This window comes from Ammospiza caudacuta, chromosome 14 (assembly GCF_027887145.1).
Source record: "Ammospiza caudacuta isolate bAmmCau1 chromosome 14, bAmmCau1.pri, whole genome shotgun sequence".
Classification (NCBI taxonomy): Eukaryota; Metazoa; Chordata; class Aves; order Passeriformes; family Passerellidae; genus Ammospiza; species Ammospiza caudacuta.
This window is the reverse complement of record NC_080606.1, coordinates 1,849,245-1,867,627: the sequence shown is the minus strand read 5'-3', so window position 1 is coordinate 1,867,627 and position 18,383 is coordinate 1,849,245. Positions and strand designations below refer to the sequence as shown.

The 18,383-nt window shown below is 50.7% G+C and overlaps 1 protein-coding gene across 2 annotated transcripts in view; it reads right to left on the bottom strand.

Moving 5' to 3' along the window:
- Window positions 1-18,383, bottom strand: part of ARHGEF9 (Cdc42 guanine nucleotide exchange factor 9) — a 204,560-nt gene that overhangs the window by 174,888 nt on the left and 11,289 nt on the right. For both annotated transcript variants that reach the window (XM_058814398.1, XM_058814399.1), the window contains exon 2: window positions 3,682-6,398. In XM_058814398.1, coding sequence (XP_058670381.1) covers window positions 3,682-6,330 — 2,649 coding nt within the window. In that variant the 5' untranslated portion in view covers window positions 6,331-6,398. The remainder of the gene's footprint in view (window positions 1-3,681; window positions 6,399-18,383) is intronic.

The following is an 18,383-nucleotide window of genomic DNA, read 5'->3' as shown; positions in this document are numbered from 1 at the left end:
CAAACCCATCCCCTGGCATGTGCACACTCAGGCAAATCAGCAATGCTGCACTTCCAGTCGGACCCACCGCAGCGAGAGGCTCCTGCTTTCCCACACACAGCACCTATGGAACCCCAAAAACCTCCTAAGGCCCTGATAGCACCCATATCCATGGGGCCACTTGGAGCAGCAGAACACCCTGCACCAGGGACAGCCTTTGTGGCACTGGGACAGTTTGGATCTGAGGCCAGGACTCGGAGGAACAACCTCAACACCTGCTCTGGGGAACATCTGCAGTGATGCAGGAGTTTGAGCACACAGAACCCTGAAACCAAACCCAGCACCCCCATCTTGTGGGACACACAGCTTTTGCAAGGCTGACAAGCCTGTAGAAATCTCCTTTGCACACTTCTGGCAATCCTAATTCCCCCAGAGAACAGCCTCACAAACGCAACTGGGGGCTGGTGCAGAACAGCCAGAAGCAAGCTGCAGCCTGCAAATCCCCTGGAGATAAAATTCTCAACCCCAAGGAAAAGATTTGGCTTTTGATCCATCAGAATAACCTCTTACTTCCCAAGCAAGCCAGCAGAGGGCACAGAAAGACTGCAGTGAAAGCCTCTGCTGTCACTGCGAGGGTGACACGAGCCCAGAGATGCTCCTGGTCCCGGCTCTGGGACAAGCAGGGACCTCTGCCAGAAATACACCTGACATTTATTTCTGGGTCCTAAAAACCCCAAACTAATACCTGAAATATGAATTCAGATGCCTATTTTGTAACCTCTCCTCGTGTCACCCCAAAGGAGGTATCAAATCATCCACAAACCCCGTCCATGGACACACCAGCCAGCCTAGAATCCTGATGGAAGGCTGGAATTGCAAAATATATGGTATCAAAGCTGCTTTCCATGTAAACATCATCTCAAGCTACTGGAAATGCTCAAAGACAACTCCTGGGGCTATGCCTGACTTCATGCAGCAGCACTTTCCCTGTTGGGATGCTGTGGTGTTGTTGGAGGAGGATAATTCACTTCAGCAGAGTTGTGGAAAATGAAACACTGTCCAAAACCCAGTGAAACCTCCATGTCATGCTTTACTCCATGTCTCATGTCTCAGAATAATGATGGTACTGTGACTCCAGAGCTGCAGCAGTGTGAATGGAGTAATGCATTTCCCACTGACCATTTGTTTTGACCTTTATTGTTCTTCCAATTCTTCAAAACATTTTATCTCCACTGTTTCACAAGTTCCCAGAACACATGAGAATTTGGGATGGGGACTGAAAGCAACTAGCAGGGATGTGCTTTGCTACTTTTCTGTATCTGCTTTTACTAAATGCTGCTGCAATGCTATTTCCTTTAAAGCACCAGGATCAAACCCTACCAAACTACTTGCCCATATCATCACTCAGCTCCTGCCCAAAGACATTAGAATTTTAAAAGGCAAGACCAGGAAAGCAAAAATCAGGGGCATTAGTTGCAGATATAACTAAACAGATTTACTTACTGACAGAACCACTGTACAGATCATCCCCTAAATCCCATCCAGCATCCCTTGTGCTACACCAGCCTCAGTTTCTCACACCATCTCCCCACAGGAGCCTCTGTGGGAACAGGCACTTTTATGCTTTTCTTGGGGTAATGTTTAAGTTGTTTGGGAAATGCTGTCTGCCCCACTCTGCTCACACACTGTAAAACTGCTGGGAACTTGTTCAGAGCAGCTGGCCTGGCCAAGCCACCCCATCCTGGCAGCACCTTCTCCTGCCTGTGGTTGAGCACTTCCCTTGAAATACAAATCCTACAGTTAATCAGAGCAGCATGGAGTGGAGGCAGCAGGGCCAGTGGCTGTCCTGAGAAACAGGTGCCAGCAGAGAGATGGACTGAGCCCTAAAACAATAAGAGGCTGGAGTGTGCTGCTACTGTCACGCTCAGGCTGAAGTTACTGCTCTCCCATGTTTATTTTTGGTAAAGAGTTTCCGAGTGCCGCTCCCTGATGGGAGATAGGCCAGCAAATCCCTGGGGTATCTCAGGTCATTTGTTGCTGGAGCTGCTGGCAGACTCTCCAGGGCTGCTCCTGCCCAGGAGATCCCTCCTGCAGCCTCCCTCTGCTCTGGGTTTGGTGCCACCACTCCATCACTGTGCACTGCCAGACCTGCAGCAGGAGCTCCTGGGGTGCAGGAGGTGTCCAGAACCCAGGGGGGGCTGTGTGCTTTCCCAGCCCCTGCCCAGGAGGCAGCCAGCCCCTCCTGCCACAGGAAGCCTCAGCAGCCCGGAGGCCGTGTGCTATCGCCACGCTTCACGGGAACTCGGGGGAGGTTTCCTGCCCAGTTATCTCAAGCACCATATTTAAATTTCTTGGTCATGTTAGTAAGCTGCAACAGCTGAGCTGGGACTTAGGGCATCTCCTGTTCACACAGCTGAGCTGGGAGAGCGCTGGGATTGTGCCCTGAGAGCTCTGGGACCAGACAGGCAGGCCCTGCTCTCCCAGCAGGGATGTGGCTGCTCCAGGAGAACAGTGCTGGTATTTCCCTCTGCTCCACTCCATCCTTTCATGCCTCTCTCATCTTTCAGCTTGGTCCCTGTGAAGGGATATCACACCACAGCTCTCCCAAGCTCCTCCTAAAAATGTTTCTTCCAGAAACCCCAAGAAGTAACCAACCACTACTCACTCCTCTGGAGTGCCCGGGATTACACAGAGAGCTTCTGTAACTCTTTGTATTACACAGAAACTGCAGAAAAACAAAACCAGGAATAACTAACAATACTGCTGCCTGTTTTAGCTGCGAGTCAGAAGTTCAGATTTTTCCCCCAGCATTTCTAATCTGCTGCCAATTTTCAAACACTTCCCCTCTTGGCTCGGAAGTTACTGCAACCCCTCTTCCAACAGGCAACAGTGTCACCACCTCTGCAATATCTCTTGTCCCTCCAAACCCAATAGGAAAAAGAGAAAGTTTCTTCACAAATCAACCTTATTTTTCTACCTGGCACCTTGAAAAAAGAAAAAGTCCTCATTCCAGCCTCAGCTAACCAGCAGGTACTCAAAAGAACCCTAAAGCTGGGCTTCACACTGGCTCCACAGGACTTCTGAAGTCTCATAGCAATAATCTGGACAAGACAGATTTGTAACACCCAATCAAAATTGAGCCTAATCAAAAATGCAATGTCCACTTACATGTTCTGAGGATCTTAAGGGCTTTGAAAGACTTGCTTGTACCAGACAGGAATGTCCTGCCATGACTGAAAGCACTAGCATTGCCTCTCATTCATCACCCACCCCATCACTCCTACAGCTATTCAAGGTAAAGAATCACACAGGTCAACACACAATTGCTGAATTCTGTTTGCCCACAGCACACTTAAAAACTCTCAGTTTGCTAAAACCCCTCTTCTTAGAAGCTTCTACTTCATATGAACCTAAATGCAGAGAGAAAAAAACTAAAGCTAGTGTCTAGGAACACATAAACTGCTACACACTCTTCAAGAGACAGTGAAACACAGGAAGGGTCTTAGGAGAAGCAGCTCTGGAGGTTTAAGAGCTCACACTCAGACTGATCTAAGAGCTGTGTCTGCTGCCACTATTCACAGAACAACCTCCTTAGCTGCAAATCCCAATGAGGGACGTACAAAAATGCTTTCAAGTGTAAATAAGCTTTTTGAGATGGAAAACAACATGATCTTACTGCAAACCTTACAAAGCTGCTCCTACCTTTCCATTTTTGAGGCGTCCAGAAGAGACAATCCTGGAGACGTGCACCTGGAAGGGCCTGCACTCCGTGCTGCAGTCAAACTCTTCCACTCTGTCCATGACCTCCACAGAGTTTTGTTCCACAAACGAAGCGGTTCCCCGCTTTTTAATGCGGCCACCAGGCTGTTCCAAACCCTGCCTTTTCACTGTGGAACACTTCAAAAAAGTCACTACAGAAAAGTCCACGTCGGCAACTGCGGAACAGCCCATGTCCGCAGCATCCAGAATATCCTCGGGAATGTCCTGAGAAGGTGGCAGGTTCCTGCCTGTGACCTGACTCTTCTCCAGAGTACTGACAGTGTCTTGGTTCTCTTCAGTCACAGCTGCCTGGGGCAGGTGGATCAGAGCCTCAGGTGCTGCAGAGAAGTCACCATCGTCAGCTGAGGAATGGTCCAAGTCCACAGCACCCAGCTCATTCACAGGAAGATCAGGAGAAGGTGGCACATCCCTGCCCACAGCCTGTGATGTCTCTGGAGTACTGCCCAGGTCCTGAATCTCCAGATCACCTCCCAACAAGTCTTGCAAAGGCAGCTCAGGGTTTCTCAAGTCCTGATTATCCAGTTCTGTCCTTGAAATTTCCTGAGCCGCAGCTGGAGATTGATCCATGTCTTTAGCAATCGCCGGGGCACAAGCCACGTCCTCAGTATCAAGTTCAGTCACTGATGTCTGTGCAAGGTGGGCCTGAGCCTCAGACACTGCAGGAAAGGCACCATCAGCAGCTGAAGAGCAGCCCAGGCCTGCAGCATCCAGATTACTGACAGGAAGATCAGGAGAAGGTGCCACGTCCCTGCCCACGACCCTCTCCAGGGTACTGCCAGTGTCCTGGAACTCCAGCTCACTTCCAGACAAAGGCAGCTCAGGATTTCTCAAGTCCTGATTATCCAGTTCTGTCTCTGAAAACTCCTGAGCTACTGTTGGAGATGAAGCCATGTCTTTAGCAACCACTGGGGCACAAGCCACATCTCCAGAATCCAATTTAGTTGGTGATGCCTGTGGAAGGTGAATCTGCACTTCAGTTTCTGCAGAAAAGTCCTCACTGGCAGCTGGAGAACAGGCCAGGTCCACAGTATCCACACTATTCACAGAAAGATCATGAGAAGGTGACAGGTCCCTGGCCATGACCTGGGTCTTCTCTGGATTAGTGCCTAAGTCCTCAATCGGTTCAGCCAGAGTCATCTGTGCAAGTGCAACCAGATCCTCAGAGGGATCTTTGCTGTTCAGCTCAGTGAAAGAGCCGTCTGCAAGCTCTGCCAGGTGGGACATGGATGGCTCTGGCCCAAAAGGAGAAGGTGAGGTTTCATTAAGCCTGTCATTGCCACTGTCCAGGCCAGAGGAACCAAGGCCTTTCAGCCCATCTGTGGTTTTGCAGTGCTGCAGGGGCTCCTTCCCCCCCAGACTCTCAAAGCTCAGGTTCTCCCAGGTGCCCGAATCCGGGGACTGCAGGCAGGCTCCCACCGTGCAGAAGGCCTTGGCGCTCTCGTTCTCGATAACCAGGCCCTCTCTGGGGGAGGCCACGTCCTGCCTGCGGCCCCGGAAACTGCGCTGAGGCCTCCTCTCATCGGGGGAGAACGCCCTGGAGGAGCCTCGCAGCCGCCGGGCCGCCTCGGCCACGCTGCTCAGGAACCTCACAACACCCCCAAAGTGAGTGGCTTTGGCAGCACCGTTTGATTTTTTTCGCTGGCTGAGATTTTCCTCACATCTTGTATCAAAGTCAAAGTAAGAAGCGGAATGATCAGTTGTGTTTTCTAAGTTCTGGAAATTGGTTTCAGCCCTTTGATCTGGGAGCTTTGAATTATCTTTGCTAGCTAATGAAATTCCTTTCAGATAGCTCCAGACATCAGAGCTCCTTCCTCTCCTGCTCTCCTGTGGGAGCACAGCACACCTCTTTTGATTGTCCCCTTCTATAACTGCAGGACTCTTAACGTGTTCAAAATTCAAAGACTCGCTCTTCCTGGCTGCTATTCTGTGGCAGTTACCATCATTATCCTCACCGTGTAATCTGCCACTGATATCCCTGAGACATTTACTTTCAGTGGCATCGAGTTCAGGAATGCTGATGTTCAGCTCTATGTCCTCAAAAGAAGAGTCCAAATCCTCGATGAACCCTGCGTAGGAATGGCGGGAGGGCCTCCGGCCATCACCCAGCTTCCTCACCCTGTAGACAGCCCTCTGCCCACTGCCAGGAGGGTCCTCCTCAGGGTCACACACGTCCTGCACTCTGGATGCTCTCAAATCCACGCTCTTGGGTGTCCTGGAGGATCTTCCCTTTTTTGACGAGCGTACCCTGTCCATGAAGGATGGCTTTTTCAATTCTGGTGCCTCAGAGGCAACTCCCAGCAGAATCATGGACTGGGGCCTGTCTTTATTTGTAGAGAGTCCTTTCCTTCGTCTGACAAAATTCCAGATCCGGCTGCCCTTGGTTGTCTTCTTATACCTGTGTGCTTCCTCCTGCTCACCGGGGACTGCGTCGCCAGAGGCACGGTGCTCAGCACCACAGGCCTCCAAGGCATCAGTGCTCCCTCCATCCATGTTTCCTTGGGAAATCCTGTGGGCACATCCATTGGGAATGCTCACAGAAGCAGTACGCTGGAGGCCCTCGAGAACTTCCATCGCCCTGGCTCATAGGCTGGTTCCAGGAGTCACGGATGCATGGTCCTCAGATTGCTTTCTTCACAAGACTTTAAGGGAAAAGAACAAAGGAATGCAATTAGAGCAGAAAACTTTTAGAAGACACATTTCATAAAGCATCACAAGTCAAACCTTATCCCAGCGGTGGTGGTGGTTTTGCTCATTGATTCCAGGGAGGCTGAAATTTTGCTTCCAAACCATATAAATTTTAAAGCTACTTAAATCTGCTTTAAATGACTGAACACTCAGTGACCACAAATAAACTTCCTGCACTAATAAAGTTACCACAAAGTATGCTCAGAATCCCATGAATCACATCTTCACTGTGCAAGTCGTGGAGACTCAAAATGCATCAGAGTTCATGGCAGAGAGGAGAGAGGAAATGCCTGCACATGCCCCTGCACATGTCACTGTCATCTCCACCATCCCCATCTGCCAGGAACTGGCACCATGCTCCCAATAGCTCCGTCTCTCCAGGCAGCCATTCAAAGAAAAGTCAGGATGAGCCTTTTCCTGGAAGCAATGCAACTCTAAAATACTGAAACATCAGAAAACTCGTGGAATATCCAAGCCAGGTTTTTCATACAGTAGTGATGGCACCAGCATGGGAATCCCTCCTGGCACTGCTCTGCTCAATGAAAGCTGCTTGGCCACCAACCAACATTACAAAAAATGTGTTCCCCTCAAGTGAGTTCCAGTGGACAGGATTAAAATCCAGTTCCCCCATCCAGAGCAGCAATGGAAATCACTCTGAAGCAGCTGTGGGAATACAGCTGAACTCCTGCTCAGCTCCTAAAGCTTCCCTTCCCCTGGAACACATCTGCCCTGTCTTGATATTACAGCTTCATGGGGCTGGCTCTGCTGGTCCTGGGTTTGCTGTCTAGAAAGCAGAACTACATGCTAGGCACTCAATGGGGTTAAATTCCCTCAACTTCCAATCCTAATCTTAGGAAGAAGAAGAAAGAAATAGTGAGCCCCCAAGATATGTGTTTGACAATGGAGAAACTCTCCACTTTCCCCCAAGCAGCAGGAGAGCCACACTAGCACTGTGAACAGGCCCCAGATCGACTAAAAACATTTAAACTTGCTATTTCTGGTAAAACTAAGGTTATTAATGGAGCAGCTACTCCCTGGGCATCCCATGACCCTTGCATTCAGTCAAATAAGTCTGTTTCTACCTTGCCACCATGTCTGCCTCCAACAAGGGACAACCCATGAAACCCCCAGGGATGGCAGAGGCACCACGGAAGCAGAGCACAGCCAAGAGAAACAACCAGCATCCCTCTTTTTTATGGACAACAGTCATCTGGCTTTCCATGAGCCCTGCCACAGCGCTTGTGCCAAGCATTTCTGGCACCAGCTGTGCTTAGGGTAGCAGAAATGAGTGCTTGCTGCTGTGGTGGGCTGCCAGATGTCCACTCACTGTGCTGCCCACCCCAGGCAAGGGGGGAATAAGAGGAAAAAGCTGATGGGCTGCTATAAAAATATAGTGACCCCTTCCCAATCCCTGGCAATTCGATTTATCACCAACCGATGCGGATAACGAGAAACAAAGATAAAGCTAACACAATGTCTTACCCCCACCCACCACGGCTCAAGTTCCCCATTTCTGAGGGGATCTACCTCCCCTCGAGGGGTGCAGAAGGATTGGGAACTGGGACAGGTATGATTGGGACATGATAGCTGTCCTTCCTTCTCACACTTATCCCAGGCTCCTGTGGGGCCTTCGCAGGCCACGGCTCCTGTCGGGGGAGCTGCTCCTGTGTGGGGCCTCCACTCGTTACAATTTCTGCCAGGAATCAGCTCCACAGGATACAATTCCTACCAGGAACATCCCTCTCCTCCTGTGTGGAGCCTCCAGAGGTCCTGTTCCTGCCATGTGGAGCCATCACAGGTCCCGCTCCCGTCAGGCGAAGCTGCTCCTGTGTGGGGCCTGCACAGGCCACAACTGCTGCCAGGGACCAACCCCTGTTCAGCCCCTCATCCTCACCATCTTCACCAGCCTCAGTGCTCCCAGAGCTGCTTCTCACCTTTCTGTATCTCCCCTCCACTCCTCTGGGCCATTTTTGCCCTTTATTAAAGGGCAAAAAAGCACCTCACTATGTGAGGCGCTGCTGGCTCTGCTCTGGGCTGTGGGGGAGACACTGGTGGCACTGCCTGTGCCCAACACACCCCACAGTGGCACACCCTAAATGGGCACTGCCAGATACACCCCACGGTGACACAGCCTAAATTTACACTGCCAAATACACCCCACAGTAACACATCCTAAATGGGCACTGCCAAATACACCCCACAGTTACATTTCCTGATTGAATACAGCCAAGTTCACCCCACAATTTCACAACCTGATAGTATAGAGTCAGATACACCCCACACTCACACAACCTAAATGTGCACTGCCAAATACATCCCAGACCTATACAATATCACTGGATACAGCCAAAAACACTCCACAGTTACACATCCTGAAGGAATACAGCCAAATACACTCCACGGTGACAGCCTAAATGAGCGCTACCAAATACATCCCACAGCTGCACAGCATCGCTGGATACAGCCAAACACACTTCACAACTGCACACCCTGAATGCCCTGTGGGGTCTATCCCACTGCCAGACCCCACAGCTCCCCAGCCCAACCACACACACCCCATGCAGTCCCCTAGCTCAGTGGGTGCCTGCAGTCACACCTGAGAATTGCCCAGTCCAAGCTGATGCTCTGTTCTAGCTGTCTCTTTACTCAGCCTCCTGTACCCACCACCATGGAGGTTTTAAGAGAGAACCTCCTTCCCCAGACACTTCTGGGCCTCAGCACCACCTGCCTCCATTTAAACCCTGCAGCAGAAATCCATGCTGGAGCTGTGCTGCCATGGGTCCCTGCAGAGACCACAGAAGCTTTTGTTCCCAAAAACCAAGGGTTGAGCAGGACAGTTCCTCCATCTGGTGCCTGAGGAGGAAACCAGCTCCTCATTTCTCAGACTGTCACTTTGGGATGTGAGTTATTCCCAGACATTCCTGCTGCAACTTAAAGACTAACACATTGGAATTGGTTGGAAGGAGTGGTGGGGGAAAAAAAAAAGAGCACTTCAGTCGTTTCAAGTCGTGCAGCCAACTGGCAGCAAAAGACAGAAATCACAAATGGCCCTGGTTTTTTGTTTGTTTTCTCTTTCCAGTTTTATGTTTTATTGTTTTTGGCTGGGTGGATCCTCCACGAGGAAAGAAGATTCAAAGGGAAGAGGCTTGCCTGTGAAGTCTTCGGAGGGATGCTAGCACAGAGGAGACAGGCTGTTCCTCATGTGGCAGGCAAAAGAGAGCCCATAACAAGGCACAGATCCTGCACAGCCTTCCCCAGAGAAGCAACAGAATCCAGAATCACAGGGCACATGGGTGGCTTTAAAATTAAATAAGGAGGGTTTGTATTATTTTTCTTAAGCAGCTTTAAAGCAGATGGAAATTAGAGCTGCCACCCTGAAGCCAGACCCGAGCACTCTAAGCAGAGAGGAGAACCACTCTGTGACCAGTGTTTGGTTCCTCCTCTACACCTCCCCTTCCACCACAGCCTCACCTGAACCTCTCCTCATCTTCAAAACCACCTTGTTGGTGTTTGAATTCCCCTAGTCACACCTGCAAGACTGCACACACTGAAACTGATGCCTTGAGAGGCTCCTGGAGCAGAGGCTGGGCAGAGTTAAAGGAATCAAGTGGGGATTTATTAAAAGGCCTTCACAGGATTCACCTTGGGCAGAACAAGAGCCCAGCCAGGGCTACACCCAAGCTGGATGAGGGCCATGAGTTCTCACACTTTTATATGTTTTGGTCCATTTCCATATTGGGATTAATTGTCCAATTCCAGCTCCCAGTGATGCAGTCCCATCCTCCCACACTGCTCTCCTCAGTTCTCTGCTGTTTGCACTTTCTGGGCCTGAAGCTGCAGTGGTGTCCTTGGTTCTGGGGCTGGAAAAGGATTGTTCTGTGTGAATGAGCTGTGAGGAGAGCTGCTAACACTTTATATGGAGTTCAGAGTTATATTCTAATGCAGTACAGAATCTGGAAAACATGAAAACTAAAACTGAAGGCATCAAAACCAGAGGCTGACCTTGGTAGCAGCCAACCCCCAGCACAGCCTCCTCAGTGCCCACAGCCCAGCACTGCCCCTGAGCCAGCTCCAGCCCCAGGACTGGCACTGCCCCACCCAGAACAAACTTCCCACCCCCGAGGCAAATTTCAGCCACCTTCCTTCAGTGTTCCCTGAGCAGGAGCCCAAATCTGCTCTGCTGCAGTGCCTGCAGCGGCTGCTGAACACAGCACCCACTGCTCTGCAAACACCTGCAGCAGCTGCCTGGGGCAACCTGTGCTTCCCCAGCCAAGCAGGGCAAAGGTGGCTTTACCAACCAAACCACAGGGCCCTGGGGGCATTTGGGCCCATCATGACAAAATACAATTTGAATATGGAGGAACGCAGCCCTGAGAGTGTCTGATGAACCACTGCTCACCTTTCTGGGGTGCAGGGGAAAGAGGTTTTGAAGAAACGCTGTGGGAACAGCTATTAGTCAGAAAACAACACCACTTGTCAACCACATGTTTATTTTTGCCCTCCTTGAGCTGCAGTTGCAGATGTCAAGTCGTAGCGAGTCACCACCCAGCAGCTGAGCTGGGACTACCATCACTTAAAGCAGGGTTTTAACCACAGAAAACACAATTACCTTCCACCTCTTCCACTGCCCACAGATTACCTGAGCCTAAGGAGTGTGGCTCAGCCAGGTCTGGAGACCAAAGGCTCGTGGGTTTGCTCTCCAAAACACACAGAATCTCACCTGTATGGGAAGGTACTTACATAAAACTCCAGCTATCAAGCAAACACTGCCAAGAGCTCCAATGTACATGAGCTGTGTCGGTCCCTGCCTTGCCCTGCTCTTCCCAAAGCAGCCCTTCATCCTGAAAATTCACTTTCCTTTTCCAGGTCACTGAGGGGGATGAATAAACTGAGATTAATAAAATCCCCAGCCATGGGCACCAGGTGTGTTACACAAACATCTGTATTTGCAGCCATGACTCCCCCTCCAAATTCTTTCCATATTTTTTGTGTTATCCCAATCTCTAAGAAAGAAATAGGTGTCTGTATCTCACTCGTGGTTGCACAACATTCCCTTGGCAACAGGCTCTTCCTGCACAATACAGGTGGGAGTAAGAGCAATTTTGCTCCTTTTCAGTGTGATTTAGCAGACAGCCAGCAGAAAAAAACAGAACAGGCCCAGGGAACACCCACTAAAGTTGACAGTTCTCATAGATTTAAAGCACACTGAATCAGGCCCATGCAATCAGGGCTGTCACAAGCCACCCCTCAGGGAGTGACACTTCCCATGGGCAATCTCCTGCTGCTGAGCTGCCCTACACAAGTTATCCACAAACAGAGCAAAACCAGGCTGTTTAACCAGGCTAAACCACAACACCAGGTCCAAAGGCAGCAGGGTAGCAAGAGCTACTAGAAAGGAAGCATCAGTGAGGAAATTAGGATTAGTCTGATCCAGGCTGAGTTTTCTCAAGAGACCCTAATGATGGAAACTGCTCATTTAACAGCACACAGTTCAGGCTGTTTGCCAGGCAGGCACCACACAATCCCTGAAATCTTCTTCAGATCTCAGCAGGTTTTGGGCAACAAGCAGAAGTAACTTTTAAGAAATATATATTTAGTGCTCTGAAGGACTAGAAGGGCACTGGAACAGGGTGCCCAGAGAAGCTGTGGCTGCCCCTGGATCCCTGGCAGTGTCCAAGGCCAAGCTGGACTGGGCTTGGAGCAGCCTGGGATAGAGGAAGGTGTCCCTGCCCATGGCACGGGTGGAACAAGATGGTTTCAAAGGTTCCCTCCAACCCAAACCATTCTGTGCTTCCAGGATCCCTTGGTGCTGTGGGATATTCCAGGTTCTAGGCAAATGGTAAATCCCTTCTATCAAGTGACCTGAAAGAACTATTTTGTCTGGGGCCCTGAGAAACAACAAACCTTTGAAGGGAACAAAGAGGAAATTGGTGGTGGGGTTGCCCTTGGGGCAGCCTAGACAGGATCACATGCCAGACACTGTGCTCTCCTCCACAAAGCACCTGGAGAGACCCAAGGTCATCCTGGAGATTTTGGAGGCAGAGAGGGTCTGAGGCTCAGTGTCCCCCATGTGCAAAGGAGAAGCTGGGGGTTCAAACCATGTCAGAACAGTTGGCAGAAATGCCGAGCTCCTCCTGGCACTGTGACAACCTGCGCTGTGCTGGATGTTCAAGGACAGGATCTGCACTCACTGTGGAGCAGTGACTCCAGACATCCCTTCAAGGCTCTCCATCCCTCTCCCCTCACCCCTCAGCATTGCTAAATTCATTTCCAAGCCCAGTGTCCCCCCCCAGAAGCACAGGGCAGGAGCGAAAGGCGCCGACAGCCTCGGCGGGCGCTGCCAGAGCTGGAATGCAGCGAGGGCCCCTGGGGACACGATCTTCCACTCGGTTCTTCCTCTGCAGGATCCAAAATAACAAACAAGAAGGAGCCTTTGGCCATTGTTTCTCGGGGAAGGGGGGTGACAGGGAGAGGGCACGTGGCGCAGCCTGCCAGAGGCATGGCTGAGCTAAGGAAGTCCTGCCCGGGCTTCGCTGTATCCGCTCCTCTCCAGGAGGGGCGGGGGGAGGCAGGAAGGAGAGAAAATAGAGAACAAATGATCATATAACCCTTGAGAGAAACCTGTCTGCTCTCCGAGAGCGTATTTAGCCCAAGCATGCAGCGCCTCTTGCTATACAAAAGAAAAAGAGGAAAGAAAACCCCGCCAGTTCTTCCGTTACCATGTTCTACCACTGAAAAAAAATGGGAGGAAACAGATGTTAAGCTCTCCAGCGTCAGGAAATTATCTCTTTCATGGGGGTACAGTTACTTCAATGTATTTAGGTCAAACAAATAGGGAGAGAATCGTGACTTCTCCCCCTTTCTGTTTATGTCTCCACAGACATTTCAGACTTGCTGGGTGCTGCATCCAAGGACCAAGGGCAGAGCTGTGTTTGCCCACAGAGCACACCCTGAGGATGCTGCCTGATGAGCAAGTCCCTGCCCACCTGGCAGATACCCACCCCATAAACCACTGCAGCCCCTACAAAAATCCAGCATCCTCTGTTTCTGGGTCAAGGAGGACGGTTTGCTGCTGGGCCCCAGCCAGGCGCGGCAGCACTGCAGCTTGATTGCTCATTTATTTCAATCGAGGTGGAAGGAGAGACCTGGGTGAAACATCTGCAAAAGGGATCTCCAGCCCATCAGCGAGCGCAGTTACGACTTTCCGGCACCGGGGTCCCCAAGGAGCGCGGGGCCCGTGCCCATAGGAAGGAACCAGAGAATTGAACCAGCATTTCACATGCTCTGCAAAATCCCTTCCACAGGAAGCTAAACCCCTCCATTAGGAGCAGGAGACAGACAGAGGAGCAGTCCGAATCCCTTCCCAGTCAGGAATGGACAGACATTATCAAAACACTGAGTTTTAGAATCACAGAATCATTAAGGTTGATAAAACCTCCAAGATCAATTCCAACCATCAATCCATCACCACCACCCACCACTAATCAATGTCAAGTGTCACATCCACACACTTAATATTTCCAGGGATGGTGACTTCACCATTTGCCAGTGGCAGAAGGGACCCTGCAGCAATGGTCTGCTCCATCACTGAGGGCAGACTAGCAGACAAGATAACCCCAGGCAAACAGGACACGCTCCCTGTGGCTGCAGCATCTGCCCCACATGGTTTGCACTAGTTTAAGCCAAAGCTTTTACAGTCCTGGATCTGCATTTGTGCTCCTGCTAATTCAATGTCCACCAGGCAGACGGATGGATGCACAGACTGAGAGCTCCAGCCCTGTATTTATAAGGACGGAACTCAAAACTTCAGGCTGAGTAAATCAGTTCACTCATGTATAATTTAAACATTACTTCCTTCCCATTTCAGGGAGCTTTAGAGTTTGTGAGATGGCCAAACACAATGAAATTAGAGCAGGAGACTCATTTTGCCTGCAGCCACGGGAGAGCAAAGAGCTGCTCCACTGCATCTGTCAGACAAACTGGGCTGGTGCTGGTGCTGCCAGGCAGGGAGCAGCTCACTGCAAACACCACAGCTCCACACTGGCGATGGGCTGGCACTGCAGGGAGCTGCCAGGCAGCTGAACAGGGCACCAGCCCTGGCCTCTGCAGCACACAGAGCACTAAAACCTTACACCAAGCCAGGATCAGCTTCACACACACTGGGAAGGAGAGAGCCAGCACCCAGCTCCTTGTGCAAAGCTGAGCAGAAGCTCCAGATAAAAACACAGAGATTAAAATCCCTGGAATACAACTGGAATGAAATAATGAACATAATAGATCAGTTCTTGCTGAAGGTGGATTTCAGACCAAGCTTCTCACAAAGCCCACACACCTCTGGCACTGCACCTGTGCTAAATGTTCCTCCAGATGCACACTGCTGATCCAGGAACTGCAGGTGTAGATTCACCCTCTGCCCACTGAGCCACAGCAGCAGCACCCTACACATCTCCCCTTTTTTGCAATTCTACAGAATTGCTCTACAGAAAATAAACCTGACGTGAGTCCTGAAGGGATCCAACAGGATCCTTCTGGTTCTGGCAGCCAGGATGGACAGGGATCCCCAGGAAAAGGAGGGAGCCTGAAGGAGGAGTCATCTGCCAGCACAACGTTGTTTTGATGCACAATAGCTGTTTCCCCAACCTCTCCAGCTATTTGGCACCAACTGTCACCATTCTAATACCAAAATATCTGCCATTACATGTAGATTATTTAAGCTGTTCAGCAGTCAGTTGAAAGTAGTTAATTATATGTGAGAACATTTAATTACTATCCAGTAGCAGCTGTAGGTACTTTAATACCATAGTGATGAGCCAAAACACAATGGAACAGGCAGATTCAGGGGTCTACACCCATCCACACCCCATTAATGTCAGCTGAACAACACTGAACCACTGGCTGCCAACCTCTGGGAAGCAACAACTTCGTGGTGCTTGTGACATTGCTCTGCCTTCCCAATTAGTCAGTTTGGTAGAGATGCCTCAGGAACTTCACAGCTGGGACATTTCTTTAAAATCCTTGCCTTCTCCACGAATCCCTAAGTAAGAAAGCACGGTCTGAACATCAGAGCAGAAATCAGTAGCCAGCGTTTAATTGTTTATATCTTGAGACAAAGATAGTGTCTGAATAATTGTCTATTGTATCCCAGAGACAGCACAGGAAAGCTCTTCCCCTCGCTGGGAGCCTGCAGGTCACACATGCTTCTGCCATAACATTTGCTATAAATAATCCTCGCTGAGCCCAGCTAGGTACAGACCAAGGCAGCACTGTGCTCCTATCGCTTTCAGCCATTACCCCTCCCCAGAGAGTGCATATCCTACCCTATTGTTCCTGCTCCAATGTTTGAAAGAATTATTTTTTCCTTGCTCCTTTTGTTTGGGGAGTTTATTTATATTTCCTCTTTGACATAGAATTACTACGAGAAGAAAGGAGTGCCACCTTCCATGGCACCCGCCGGTGCTAGCGCTGAGATGAGCAGCCGAGGGTCACATTTGGAGGACACTGCCATAGCTACAGACCTCCCAGTCTGGCATTCTGTGCTAATGTAGGTTCAGCACATTCAGATCAGGATTAGAAACAAAGAGCTGGATGCCAGCGCCAGCCCCAAATTCACAAGCAGAGACTCAGAGCACAGGCAGCAACCCGTTCTGCTCCAACATTTTCAGGGATTATTTCAGCAGGTTACTCAGCAACTCCCTGATGTGGCCCTGGTGATGTCAAAGAACACCTTACCTCTAATCCATTGTCTCATTTCCAGCCCTATTTCTACCTCCAAACAGATCCCAAGTGACCTGTTCTCTCAGGCAGCTGCATGGGTGGAATTTACCCTTGTCCTCCTTTCCCCTTTTCCTCAGAGCAGTTGAACACAACCATACAAACAGAGGGCTTGGCTCTCAGCTCCCCAGGCACCTCATTGTGGAAAACCCACCTCATCCAGCACAGCCTTTTGAGTACAAGGTGAGATATCTCCCTGCCCTGCTTTGAAATTGGTGACAAGTGTCACTTTAGAGCCCCAGGTATAAAGCGTACAAGTGTCTTTGCCCTCAACAGCAAACAATTCCTTGAAGAGTCTTCTGCACTGTTTTCCATAAAATAATCCAGTTTCTGGCTGTTGGAAGGTGTGATGTCCCGAACAGACCAGTGATACCTGCTGTGCCTCTGTCCATCACAGCACTCCAGGATATCCAGCTCAGGAAGGCCAGTGCCCACGCACTAAATTGCCTTTAGGCACATGATAAAACTGCTCTGGTATTTCTAGAAAACCACAGTGACTGCCACGTGCCTGGCCTGCTCTCAGGCTGGGGCTTTTCACCCCAGAAAGGCACTTTTAGGGGTCCAGCAGAGAACTTTTGGTAGTTTGACATCTGCCTGCACCTTACTTTCCCCTCACAAGGTTGGTGCAGAACACTCCAAAGTCACAAGGTGCCTCCTAGACAGGCTGACACTTTTCTGCTGCTTTCCTCCCTAACAGCAACAACCAAAACTCACTCTTATCTGCATCCAGAGCCCCGGCACAGCAGGCAGCAGCACACACTGAGCCCAGGCTGGCACACAGTGATGCCCTGCAGGAACTGGGGGTGGCTGGATGGGTGATGCCTTGGTGGGAATGCTGCTGTCACTGAATTATCCTCCATTTGTGCAGCTCAGCTACTCCTCATCTCCTAACCCAAGGCTTCAAATCCACAGCTGACCAAGGCCAGCCTGCCAGGATGATCCCACAGGGACACTAAAGCAGCTGAGGGGAGGGATGGGAGCACAGCCCCTGCTGGCCATGCCCATGTGCCCAGTGTGGCTATGCCCTGACAAAGGCTGGCAGCTCCCACTGCTCCAGGGCCTGCTCCAGCTAGCAATGCAAGGAGCCAACACTGCACCCAATTAGCATCACTGCTGATGAGCTTCTCCCCTCCTGCCCCTGCCCCAGGGATGGGGCTGAGCAGGTACAGGTGGCCACACAGCTCTGTTTCCCCTGCCTGCCCACCCTGCTCTCCCCAAGGCTGCTCACTCCTTTATATCAGGGATCAAAACTCAGCAGAGCAGGAGCAGCTAAAGGTTCCCTTTGTCCCAGTTTATGGACCAAACCCTGAATCTTTCTACAAGGAGCTGGGGGTTGAGTTCTGAGTATTAGGCACCTTTCTATTTCACCCTTTTCTGTAGTCTGTATATTCTGTAGTCTCTCCAATGAGTTCTTTTCAACAGGAAACAAATTTATTGCCATGTGTGGCAAAGGTCTGTACAAAAGCCACAAGCAGGGGAGGACAGGACCAGTCACCCTGAAAGTGCCCATCCCCTGTGAGGTGCAGATCCAAGGAGGAGCCCAGCACACCTGCAGCTTCAGCCAGGCTTTCAAACACAAATAGTCTGGAACACGTGCAGGCAATATCTAGTTTCTGCAGGAAATTGCACAGCGTGGATATCCAAACATTGCCACCAAGCAAAAACAACATCTTGGTTTGCCAGCTCATGTCACACAAACCTAAATTCCTTATAGGAGACACTGTTCAGCCAATGCTGAGCAGCAGTGATACTCTTCCAAAGCTCTGGAAAGCCCTGGGGCTCCACAGCAGCCAGGCATGAGGCTGCAAATCCTTAGCAAAGACAAGGATATGAGTTCTGCAAGGATGTGGACCCTGTGGAGGGGCAGTGAGCCAGGGCACCCCAGACTGCGTTTCAGCGCTGGTTTCAAGCCCTGCTCAGCTGCTGCAGGAACTCCCACGCAGGCTCCACGTGCCTGCACAGGCAGGGCAGCACCAGCCCCAGCTCCCTGCAGCTCCCCAGCCCTGCCAGCATCCCCAGAACCTGCTCAGCTCCCTGCATGCCCCTCCAGAGCTGTGCCTTCCTTGTGGCTGCAGCACCAGGGCAGAACCCCCTTGGCTTCCAGGCCATGTGCTGGATCTTTGCTACGTGCTGACACATTTCCTTCCTGTAGTAAAATCACCTCCCAT